At 43.3% G+C, this 12864-nt stretch overlaps 1 protein-coding gene across 1 annotated transcript in view; it reads left to right on the forward strand.

Moving 5' to 3' along the window:
- PLA2G4A (phospholipase A2 group IVA) overlaps positions 1 to 12864 on the forward strand; it is a 78054-nt gene that overhangs the window by 21122 nt on the left and 44068 nt on the right. Inside the window, exon 2 of the mRNA XM_053391429.1 lies at positions 6171 to 6300. Within this exon, the coding sequence (XP_053247404.1) occupies positions 6268 to 6300 (33 nt within the window). The 5' untranslated portion in view covers positions 6171 to 6267. The remainder of the gene's footprint in view (positions 1 to 6170; positions 6301 to 12864) is intronic.

A 12864-nucleotide genomic window follows, 5' to 3' on the forward strand; every position in this document is an offset into this window, starting at 1 on the left:
AAGGTAAAGGAATAGGTATATCATGAGAATTCCTGGATGCCAAGATCCAGGGTTGATGCAAGCACTCTTTGGTGAGAGAATTTCAGCAGAGATTTAAAATCACAAGAGATGCAGAAAAGTAAAGTGTGGAAATATAAGCTGTTAGACCTTTAAACTATACCATTCAAAGCTCCTTCCAAAATTTCCCACTCCCCCAGCATAGAAAAAGACCACGTTTGGTGAGTTAAAAATGGGTTACTTACAAGCTCTCCAAAGGTCAGTTTCATGTGCGACAGAAAAGTTAGTTACAAAGTGGTGAAAGTTCCTAAATTACTGGTATAGGAACTCAAGTGTGGCTTGTGTTTGCCATATGGTCTGAGCTGGAGCAACCAGCTCAAATCTCTTTATATGTCCAGCTTCTCAGGTAGACAGAGGGTGAACAAATGCTTGATTACTTATGAAATATACTCAGAGTCGCGAAGTGATTTCATGCTCTTTATTCAGCTCATAGTGGTGAGGAGGAATGAATGAAAGTCCCCTCAAAGTATCTGCTTTATATACATTATTTACACAATGGGCTGCACATGATTGGCTAATTCCGGAATTCTACTGTAAGCCAATCAGGTTGTGGATTCACTTCTATCTGGAGCATGATTGGGTAGTTCCTGCCAACCAGTCATACTGCTGCATTGTTCTAGGACCAATCAGACTGCTGCATTCTGAATCCTATTGTTCTAGGACCAATCAGACTGCTGCCTTTTGGATCCTATTGTTCTAGGACCAATCAGACTGCTGCAGTTTGGATCCTATTCAACTCAGTACATAACAACTTAGTTCCTCCCAAGGTGAGGGGAAGCAGACATTGCTAAGCCTGACAGGACAGTTTACTCTATTGTATTAACCCCTTCATGCATTGGTTAGAGTTAAGCATGTTGATTATATGAAGCTGTTTATCCAACACATTTAACTGCTAAGTGTGGAAGGAGATATTCCCTAAGATAGTCAGAACCCAGGGAGATGAGAGCTTTAAGACTGAAAGCAGTACTTGGCCTGGAAACACTGGTAACCAGTGCATATTTTTCAGAATACAGAAGATACGGGTACAATATGCTGACTCTAACCTGCCAATAGGCGAGCATTTTGTGCTAGCAGGACTTTTCCAACAATTTTCAAAGGCATTCTTATGTTGAGCACAGAGCTGTGCTTCAACCTGGGAAATTTATTTGTTTGTTTGTTTATATTATTACATGTAAAGCTCATCTGTACTCCAATTTGCTAGGCTGAGGGGCAGTGACTGGCTCACCATCACCCAGGGATATTCACTGCTGAGTGGGGATGTGAACCTGGGTTTCCCAAGTCCTAGTCCACTGCTCCTAACCACTATACCCCACTGGATCTCACCACAGCATGAACGATTTTTTCAAAAAATGTATTTTTATTAAAGATTTTCTTGATTTACAAAGGTATGTGCAGTGTCTCTCTCACATTCCGCCCCCACCCCCATGTAACTTTTTGTTTGTTTGTACAAATCAGTTTCATTTGTTGAGACATTAGGAAGAATAGGGGGAAAGAGGTGGAAAAGATGGATGGGGTGGGGTGGCGATGTTTCTATATGTGGGGTTTTGTGTCAGTGTTGCTTCTGCAGGTTCTCTGCTGTTCACTTGTGTTCCTTTGGTGGTGAGAGAGGTTGGGGTTGGTCTAGGGTGTGGCTGTTCATTTGTGGTCTTTGTTTTCATGTGTGAGTGGGGTGGGTGGGTGTTTTGGATCAGGTTAGCCATATTGTTGGTGGATTTTTGGCATTGTCTTGTTGGGCTGTGTATGTGATAAAGGGGAGCCATACCGGGGTGAAGGCGTCTTCTTCTATTTGTCCCAATGTCAGTTTCACTTTATTGGTTAATTTTTCTAGTAAGGCTGTTTCCCATACTATTTGGGACAGCATGAACAATGTTGGCCGAGTTTCTGTTTACCTGAAGCAGCTGTAGCTGGCACAGGTAGCCTGGGTTACAATAGGAGCAGTGTGGAATCCAGCAGTTGAAGCCACCAACCTGAATCTTACAGGCGAGTCTGACCCCCACCCATACCAGTCATATCGCCAGCCAACGGGTCTACTGAGTAAAGTTCAATCCAGATAAATCAAAACTGATAGCAAAGCACTCATTAGACCAGTTGGCTGGGGATATGTCTAGTCTGGGTGGAGTCACACTCCCTTGTTATGGTTCACCCATATCCAGTTCCAGGATTCAGCTTATTCTTGAGAAGATGCCAGCAAGTTGCAATAATACTTCATAATAAATGACTACTATAAAGGGCATAGCCTTTGTTACTTTCCTTTTCCATTTATTTAAGGAACAGACATTTAGAGCTACCTAATGGAAATGACACAAGCTTATTTTTTTAAAATTGTGCACACTGACCAAGGGTATCACATCATACTTCAATAAAAGCAAATATACAACTTCAAAGTAATGCCATTGTTGAGTCACAATGAGCGGAAGTTCTGAATGGTGCCTGACGTACAGAGCCCTTTCTTCCATTGTTGAGTTTTACTGTTATGAGAAAAGTATTTAACCTTCTTGTGGCTAATTATCGCTGACTTAACACCTTTGAACTGCAGAGTTTTACAACTTTTGTTTTCATTCTCATGGCAACCCTGTGAGATAAGTCACTGAGAGAGGTCAATCCTAGGTGGAAATTTGAACTGGGGCCTGCACCACATACTACTGAACAGCCCATTGGTTCTGCACAATTGAATAAAGTCATCCGGTGTCTGTTAATTGTCATTTAGTTTGGTCTCCCAAGGTGACAATGTATAAGTGTGAAACATATGATTAGCCAGTTCTTTAAGAATTCATTGTGATTGTGTAGTTCTTTCGAAAAACCCTTATAGGGGGTGGCATACACGGGATGAATAGCTCAGTTGGTTATGGGTTCGAACCCCATGTTGGGCAAAAGATTCCTGCATTGCAGGGGGTTGAACTAGATAACCCTTATGGGCCATTCCAACTAAACAATTCTATGATTCTAGGGAGGTCTGTATACAGTGGTACCTCAGGTTAAGAACTTAATTCGTTCCGGAGGTCTGTTCTTAACCTGAAACTGTTCTTAACCTGAAGCACCACTTTAGCTAATGGGGCCTCCTGCTGCCGCCGTGCCACCAGAGCACGATTTCTGTTCTCATCCTGAAGCAAAGTTCTTAACCCGAGGTAATATTTCTGGGTTAGCGGAGTCTGTAACCTGAAGCGTATGTAACCTGAAGCGTATGTAACCTGAAGCGTATGTAACCTGAGGTACCACTGTATTTTATACAGCTTGCCTAATGCTTTTTCTCAGCTTTATGAGTGAAACTATGGGAAACTTTTTTAGCATGTTGTAACAGCACAATCCTGTGCATGTTTACTTGGAGCTAAATCCTTCAGTGTTCAGTGGCACTTGTGTATCAGCTGTAATTAAATATTGGTAGTGCTATCAGAATCTAGGTAAAATGACTGGGATGTGATATATGATATGATATGATATGTGGGGCACAGCACCTGGGAATGTGTGTAGAAGTGGCATAATATAAATATAATGGTCTGTTTTGTATAGCTCTTGATATTTCCTGAAATGTATGTTTGCACAATTTTGCATCTCGCCTTACTGCTTACACGGAAGATGTCTCCTTGTTTCCTCTTAATCTTTCCATTATTGCTTTGAGTGATGACTCTTTGCAACACTTCTGAACAAAGCATTTGCTGTTCGGACACCAGGAAGTAAAGCTGCGTACATGGTGTATCACTACAATTTGGTTTTGCTATAACAATAAAAGTTTCAGAAGTATGGAAATACCAAAGCTACATCAACAATTGGCATGGGGTTGTCCTAAGAACACAAGAAGATGCCCTCTGTGGGTTAGACCAGGGTGTTTTGAAAGGAAAATTTAGAACTGCCCAGTGGTTATAATTCATGTGCAAAGTGTGTGATGATACAACACCTACGGATTTTCCTTGTGTGCATATACGGTGGTACCTTGGTTCCCGAACAGCTTAGTTGTCGAACAAATTGGCTCCCGAACGCCGCAGACCCAGAAGTAAGTGTTCCGGTTAGAGAATGTTTTTCAGAAGCTGAATGTCCGAGGCAGCTTTCGCTTGAGTGCAGGAAGCTCCTGCATCCAATCGGAAGCCATGCCTTGGTTTTCAAACTGTTTCGGGAGTCGAACGGACTTCTGGAACAGATTATGTTTGAGAAACAAAGTACCACTGTACATGCTATCTTGCTTAGAGTTGCATTCCATGATCATTTAGAAGCCTACAAAGAGTGGGAGGAAATCCTCAAAAATGGGTCTGTGTGTCTCTGTAGACTCTAGGACAAGCCTGACTTTCGATGGGTAAGAAGTGCTTCCAGATTCCATAGAAAGAGGGATCTTGGGAGAGTCGAGAACTCATACTCCCTAAATGCCTCTTTGAGGTCAATACATCGTGGACTTTTGTTGCAGTGATAAATCTAGATCTCCATTTCTCTTTTTGAAGCTCAAATTCAATAATTTTATGCTGTGATGATACTTTCAGACATAAATGTTTCATGTAGCTTTGCCCCCGAAAGATTCCTCTTAAAAATGCCATGTTGGAGATTTCTGTCAATGCCGTCTTTATCATGACATCTCAGGAAAAGGCAGTCCGTGTTCTACAGTATAATTATTTGCTTGATATTATAAATATTGGTGAATGTTCTGTGGAGAATAGCAGTGGAGTCTGTGGGGAGTGGCTCTGGCAGGAAGATGGAAAAATGGATATGCTTGTTCAGGGTCTTTTTCCACATTTGTTCCCAACAGCTTTTTTGCATCACTTAATACAATATTTGCATGGCTTGAATTATGGAACTGTCCAAGTGTTCTTTTTGAACTGCTCATAAATATGGCCGGCACATCAGTAAACAAAAGCAGCTGCTGACGTCCCCATATGATTTCAGACTCCCTCAGCCTCAAAGCGAGCTGAGCACCGCAACCCCATAGTCGCCTTTGACTGGACTTAACCGTCCAGGGGTCCTTTACCTTTACCTTTTACACATAGATCTGTCACTGCTGTTGGAGATACGGTAGTTGGCAACATGCCTCACTGGACAATGAAAACCTTGCAATAGTTATCTCAGTTAATTCTGAAAGACAAGTTAGAAATATTTTTAAGTATATAAGCGAAATACTTGCAGGTATAGTGACTACCTTTGAAAAATGGACAGCTGAATTTTCTGCATTTTATTCAGAGTAAGCCCCAATCAAATACAGTGGTACCTCAGGTTAAGTACTTAATTCATTCTGGAGGTCCGTTCTTAACCTGAAACTGTTCTTAACCTGAAGCACCACTTTAGCTAATGGGGCCTCCTGCTGCTGCCGGAGCACGATTTCTGTTCTCATCCTGAAGCAAAGTTCTTAACCCGAAGTACTATTTCTGGGTTAGCGGAGTCTGCAACCTGAAGCGTATGTAACCTGAAGCGTATGTAACTCAAGGTACCACTGTACACTGGGGCTTCCTTCCTTCCCGCTATGCCTGCTTAATTTTACACGTGGAATTCCATAAATTTGATGCACTGGAAAGAAATGCTGGAAGGCTCTTTCCACCTTAGTTGAACTGAACTTTGCAAAGTCCCCTCTCAACGAAGGGAGAAAAATGAGGTGCTGGAACACAAACCTGCCACCGGGACTTTTAAACTAGCAGCCCGAAAGATGGCAGGTAAGGTTTCAGCCTGTAAGCCCAAACTATTGTTTTTGCTTGTCTTCTGTTAAGTTGTGGGCGAACATATCAGATGACACAGCAATTCTTCAAACAGCTCTTGTTTATTCAAAGGCCAGAACAGAACTGAACTGAGGAGCTCAGTCAGCCTGCTTATATAGAGCTCCAGAACAACGTAACTGTAGCAACTTTCTAAAACTATCCAATCACTGAATGTCACTTTCGATCCTTCATTTGCATACAAACTATCCAATCACTGAACGTCACTTTCGATCCTTCATTTGCATAACTATCTACAGTATCCCCCTGCTGGCCCAGGGTGAGAACTTCAGTACATAACATCTTCCCTTAAAGCCAGCAGGAAGTTGGTTTGGCACAAGAGAGGTTTTTTTTGGTGGGTGGTGCATTAGGGGCATGGTATTATGTCTGGAGATTGGCTGCAGAAATAAAAAGAGTTAAAACTTTTTCCTGGCTTTTTTAATTATACAGCCCTTAGAAGACTGTGTGAGTCCAGTGTGAAAAGAACATTACATCAGCAGCTGATAACATCGTCCACCGCCTGTTTCAGGCAGTTACCGAAACCAAAATGTCTTCTACAGATCCTTATCAGCAAATTATGGTGAGTTGATTAGACTTTCTATTCCCAGTGCTCAGGATAAACTGTGGCTAATAACAATGGCATTAACTACCACAAATTATTTTAACGAGGCTTGCAATTTTAGGGATTGTGTGTATAAGCATTACGCACTGTAAGTTTGGGTGAGCTGGCAATAAATAGAAAAAAACTTGACGTGAAAATATTTTAAGTGCACTGAGTAAGGAAAAAAATATTCCAGCTGGCCTCAATTCATGTATTTCTGAAGATAAGGGGATATAAACTCTGTAAAAAAACAACCGTAAACGCGAAAGCTGATATGTTTAGTAAGATAAATTCTGTACTAGTGTGTAACTAGGTAACTAAAACTTTAATTACAGATTAAACTGATTAGTTGAGGGGCTGAAAATAAGCAAAGACTTCAGGATTTTGGCTTGCTGTTCGCTTTTCAAGAAGACAGTTCCCCCTCTGACAAATTACACAAACTAGATGCGGAAGGCTTGTATTAAAAACTTGCGAATGACCTTCCTTCAAGCAAGAAGAACCAAAGGCAGAAGAAGTTGAAGGAGCTCAACCGCAAGAAATAGTTGATTTCAAGTTTTAGAGGTGTAAAATTTGTTGAATTGTTGAAGCCGTGGAAAAATACCTGTGCCTCAACTATGGGCCAGGAGATTTGTTAGGGAGGGGGTAGGCCTTTTGTTAGCTATGTATTTTTATTAATTTAGGGCGGGGGCAATTGCCCCTCCCTGCCCCCCTTCCTCTATGCCCATGGCCTCAATATGGGGGTGCGGGGGAGGATGACATTTTTGGGAAAAACCAAAATATCCGCTAAACTTACTTATGAACCGTGCAGCATAGCTGTCAACTTACAGATTTGAAAATAAGCGGCCAGCAGCCTCGAAAATAAGGGATCAGCAGCCAAAATAAGGGATTTTGACTTAGCTTATACAGAAATCCGGCACTGGTGGATCCATGCTGCTTTTGCTGCCACTGACTGTGTTTTGCAGGGTGTTGGACTAGATGATCCTAAGGGTCTAGAACTCTGACCAAAGAAGAGGGGCAGACAAAACTGATGAACGACGTCGAGATGGCAAAGCTTACAGGCAGAATTAGAAACCAGGAAGAGGACCTCTTTAATAAAGAATGGGGAAAGTTTATATTTTAGTTGAAAAGCTATTGTAAAGAGTAACATACATTGGTAGGATTGACAGAAAACTTGTAGTAAAAATTTGAACTACGGATGAACAAATGATTTATAAAAATAGAGTTATGAAAGGGATGCAGAGGGGGAAATCATTACATTAAGATGCTGCTCTGGTTGGAGGGTATGCTAAGCAGCATGTCGGGGCTGTCGTCATTCTGGCGTGAGGAGTTCCATCGGCCCTTCTCTGCCAGAGAGAGAGGGAGGGAGGGAGAGAGACTCTCGCCCACGCCGCCTGCGAGCCCGGCATGAGCTGGTTGCGGCGCCACAGCTGCCGCTGAAGCACTGCCCTTCTGCGTCCCTCCCCATCCCCTCCTCTTCCTCCTCCCTCAGGCAGCCTCCTCAGCCGCTGCCGCCGCCGCTGCCGCCTCTGGCTTCCCCTGGCATCACGGCGGAAGTCTCGCAAGCGAGGGGCTGCCTGCCTGCCCGCCGCCACCTGTCTCCTCATGACGCGCACCTGAGGGGGGAAAGGGAGAGACGGAGACGCGGCAGCTCTTGCACTCACTCTTTTTCTCTCTCTCTCTCGGCAGAGGACCCCGAGCAGCTACTTCCCTCCCAAGCCAGGCGAGCATGAAACCCGGGAAATTTAAGGGACATCATCAATAAGGGACAGCAGCGGGAAATGGCACTGGGATAAGGGAGTTTCCCGCCAAATAAGGGACGGTTGACAGCTATGTCCCGCACCATTTTACTGTTTTAACTACTTAAGTGGGTTATTTTATTACTTGTTTGGAATATAAAATTGTACTACTTGGTATACAGTGGTACCTCGGATTAAGTACTTAATTCGTTCCGGAGGTCCGTTCTTAACATGAAACTGTTCTTAACCTGAAGCACCACTTTAGCTAATGGGGCCACGCTGCTGGAGCCCGATTTCTGTTCTTAACCTGAAGCACTATTTCTGGGTTAGCGGAGTCTGTAACCTGAAGCATATGTAACCTGAAGCGTGTGTAACCCGAGGTACCACTGTACAGGCAAAATCGCACAAAGATAGAACACCCCCAGATTGACCACAGCCAGTGCTGAGTGGGATTTGCTCCCCTCATGCAAGGTGGGTAGCTTTTTAAGCCCCCTTTGCTTGCTTACCGGCTCTGGGAAGGTCATGCGAGGCCTCTGGAGAACCTCTCACAAGATCTTACAAGATTGCAGAAATCTTGTGAAATCTTGCAGGAGGTTCTGCAAAGGCGTCACATTATATTCCCAGAGCCCTGTAAGCTAGACAGGAGCTTTAAAATGTTTTTTTCTGCAGCAAGAAAATGCGTCACAGAAAGAGCTTTTTCTTGAAAATGTCTCTTCCCCACCCCCTAATTTTTCTAGGGCCGTTCAGATGTCATTTTACAGACTTGATCAGGAAACACTGCTTAAGATTGTGAGGGATGCCAGCTGAGTAAATTGGTCAAAAAGCAATCTGCATAATTAGAAACTTAGCGGACAATCCTTGAGTATCTAAGGCTCTCCCTCTGTCCTTTACTCAATGGGCTGAACAAGAGTAGTGCAAATCAACTATTGTTTATGGATTATTAATTTTTAGTTAAGGCAAAATGGTTCAGTTTGAGTTCTGTTTGCTTTGGTTCAAATCATTATGGACAAATGCATTTAACTTTTTTACTGTGAAAATTTGTAATTATACCCTTAAATGCAGGTGTACTTCTGCGGAAATTAACACGTGGGTTCTTATTCTCCGGAGAACTGTATGAAAATATTAGCTGTAGTATATCCAGATTCTCTGGAAATAGCTGGTAGAAGGAAAAGAAAGCAGCGTCTGTTCAGAGGTAGCTGCCGGATTATTCATCATAATGCTAAACTACTGGGGTGCTAAAAATACTTTTCTGTGCTTCCTTGAAGTGATCCTTTTATCATCTCTGTGGCTTTGGGTTTCCCTCCACATACAGTCACATCCTTTTTGGTGAGTCTGCTGCAAAGAGGCTGTAAAAGCGCGTATTTCACCACTCTGTGGCTTTACCAATGGCAGTCTAATGTGCGCATGTTTGTTTGTGAGTGAGGAATGGAGGACAAACATCATCATATTAGAGGGTTATCCCTTTGCAGGTTGTCACGTAGTAGTAATCCTGCGCAATGGCTTGCATCTTTTCTGTAAGAGGATGAGGTTAGCTACTCCTGCCACCTCCTGGATGAAAAGTGTCACTTGGCATATTTGAATATCTGAAAGATTTACAGTGTGCTCAAACATTTCCAGCGACTTCCAGATCCAGCACTGTCTACTGTGCTGCAGAAGCAGCTTATTGTCTTATTCTTTTCTGAGGTTTTCTTTCAATCGAGTGGTAAATAAGTGTTGTGAAATGAAATGAATAAGCAAACAACTGATGCCAGGTAGCCAGGGTCAGGATAAAAGGTAAAGGTAAAGGTACCCCTGACTGTTACGTCCAGTCACAGACTACTCTGGGGTTGCAGCGCTCATCTCGCTTTATTGGCCGAGGGAACCGACGTACAGCTTCCGGGTCATGTGGCCAGCATGACTAAGCCGCTTCTGGCGAACCAGAGCAGCGCACGGAAATGCCGTTTACCTTCCCGCCAGAGCGGTACCTATTTATCTACTTGCACTTTGACATGCTTTTGAACTGCTAGGTTGGCAGGAGCAGGGACTGAGCAACGGGAGCTCATCCTGTCACAGGGATTCTAACCGCCGACCTTCTGATCGCCAAGCCCTAGGCTCTGTGGTTTAGACCACAGCACCACCCGCGTCAGAATACCAAACACATAATACAAAACAGCTAAAGCTTTACATGGTTACAACAACCAACTACTATGAAGTACAGTCCTGGTCACCACCATCAAATAGCTATAAAAAGGCAGAAATTTCAGTGAGTTCTGTTTTCGTTATGGTCCCTCGCAGCTACTTAGGCCTGCATTTTGCTGCAATAGGACACACCTTGTTTTAGAGGGGGAGAACAAGAAAAAAAAATTCTCCCCCTCTCTGCTCAGCGCCCCTGCAGCGAAGCAGCAGGAGAAATGGAGCCCCTTCCATTTCTCCTCCCGCTTCGCTGAAGGGGCGCTGCGCAGCTCTCCCTCTCTGCTGAAGCCAGGAGAGTCTTGCTCTGGAGGCTTCAGGCGGCTATCTCTGAAGCCTGGAGAGTGAGAGGGGTCGGTGCGCACCAACCCCTCTTGCTCTCCAGGCTTCAGCAAAAGCAACGCGAAAGCAGCGCTCCCTCTACACTTCAGAGGCTTCGCGTTGCTATCGCTGAAGCCAAGGAGCCTGCATTCTCTCCATAGGACGCACACACATTTCCCCTTAATTTTTGGAGGGGAAAAAGTACGTCCTATAGAGCGAAAAATACGGTAGGTTAGTGTGAGTAGAGAACCAGGAAGGTGTATGGATAAATGAATGCAGGCTGGAAGAAAATGATGTTGTTTATGCACACTTAAACACTCCCCTTTCCTTTTATGCAACAACTGCTATCTGGAAAGACTGTGGAGAAGCTATTTGCAGTTCCAGAGTAGTGTTGAGGTCTCTGAGGTTATCCTCTTTGAGTTTAATTATGCAGTATAGCTGGAAGAAAATTGACAGTTACCATTCAGCAGAACCTGTATTTATCTAAATCTTATTTGCAACAGAAGCATAAGCCTGCAGGACACATGCCACCTTTTATATTCACCGTAGGGGTAAAGGGTAGCATTTTCCTCTGCCTAACCCTGGCATAAATGTGTGTGTGTTGGGTGTTTGTGTGTGATAGGATTGTGCTCGAACTCTGTCTTTTTTTAAAAAAGTTTTTGAGTTCCTAAGACAATAAACGGGAGCAGCAGGAGTAAATATTTATAGTAGGCCAAAAGAATAAGCTTAAGATAAACTTAAGCTTAAGATAAAGGCTGAGAAAAAGGAAGCCTGTGTAGGAGGAAAAGTGATATGATTAAAACGAGAAGTAGAATGTTCATGGAAGGTTTGGATGACATATAAACATTGAAAGCTTATTCTGAGTGAGATGGTTGATCCATGCTTTCTTCTACTGAGCTATTGCCCTTCCTCTCATGAGTACACATCAGTCAGGAAGCTAGGCAAGAACTTTGAATCTTGAAGTCTTCCTGAAGTCTAGATTGAGTGATGATCTTCCATTGTTGTCAGTCAAGCGAAGTCTTGAGTACAAAAGACTTCATAGATGAACTTGACTTCTGCATTTGATAAGTGAATGTTTTCAGAAGCAGGGAGAAGTAGTCATCAGCATCTCTTACACATTCCCATGTACGGCCTCAACAGAATACATTCTGGATGATTTGTATTACCTTTGTACGGTACCTGAAGTAAGCAATGTCTTTTCTTCATCAAATTTCATATATATACTGTCTCCTGTGGTAGTTCACACTGAATTCTGCCCATTATAGAAATGTTTATAGCTTCTGTTAGCTTGGTAATCTGACGTAGCAACACTTTCCAGACAGTCCATTTCGCAAAGAGTTCCTTCTTTAGGATTTGAATGACTGTTGTGATTTCTCACCCTATTAGCAGTTCTGTTGAGCTATAGTCAGCAGCTATTGATTGTATTGAGTTGTCACTTAAAATAGCAGTATGTGGACAATTGTCTCTGCCTTACAATTTGTGCTTAGTGAGGGCTAGTGGTAATGTGACAAAAGTTGTAAGATGCGCAGAGTGGCTGAAATTCTACTGCCATAAGTTGGGTTGCATGGTTGGTCCAAGCTCTTCTGAAAAGCCGAAGTAATCAAATATACAGTGGTACCTTGGGTTAAGAACTTAATCCGTTCTGGAGGTCTGTTCTTAACCTGAAACCTGAAACTGAAGCACCACTTTAGCTAATGGGGCCTCCTGCCGCCGCCGCACGATTTCTGTTCTCATCCTGAAGCAAAGTTCTTAACCCGAGGTACAATTTCTGGGTTAGTGGAGTCTGTAACCTGAAGCGTCTGTAACCCGAGGTACCACTGTATTCTTCAGTTGTGCAACAATGCTATGGCCGGTAATGTCAGGCAAGGGGAGTATCTCAGTACAGTGGTACCTCGGGTTACAGACGCTTCAGGATACATACGCTTCAGGATACAGACTCCGCTAACCCAGAAATAGTGGTTCAGTTTAAGAACTTTGCTTCAGGATGAGAACAGAAATCATGCTCCGGCAGCGCGGCGGCAGCAGGAGGCCCCATTAGCTAAAGGGGTGCTTCAGGTTAAGAACAGTTTCAGGTTAAGAACGGACCTCTGGAACGAATTAAGTACTTAACCCGAGGTACCACTGTACTCAAATAGTACGTAATCCACAAAAACCCAATAGTGCTGGGCTCCCAGCTGCTAGCCTTTTCCAAAATTTATTGGTAAGGTGCAGTGATGAATGGTTCCTTTTCTTCTGATGTGTCAGCAAAATTATTTCTATCTTAATCATTGAAAAACAAGCAAACATTAGACCAAAGGCCCATCTACACAGGGTCAAC

This window comes from Podarcis raffonei, chromosome 6, assembly GCF_027172205.1.
Source record: "Podarcis raffonei isolate rPodRaf1 chromosome 6, rPodRaf1.pri, whole genome shotgun sequence".
Classification (NCBI taxonomy): domain Eukaryota; kingdom Metazoa; phylum Chordata; class Lepidosauria; order Squamata; family Lacertidae; genus Podarcis; species Podarcis raffonei.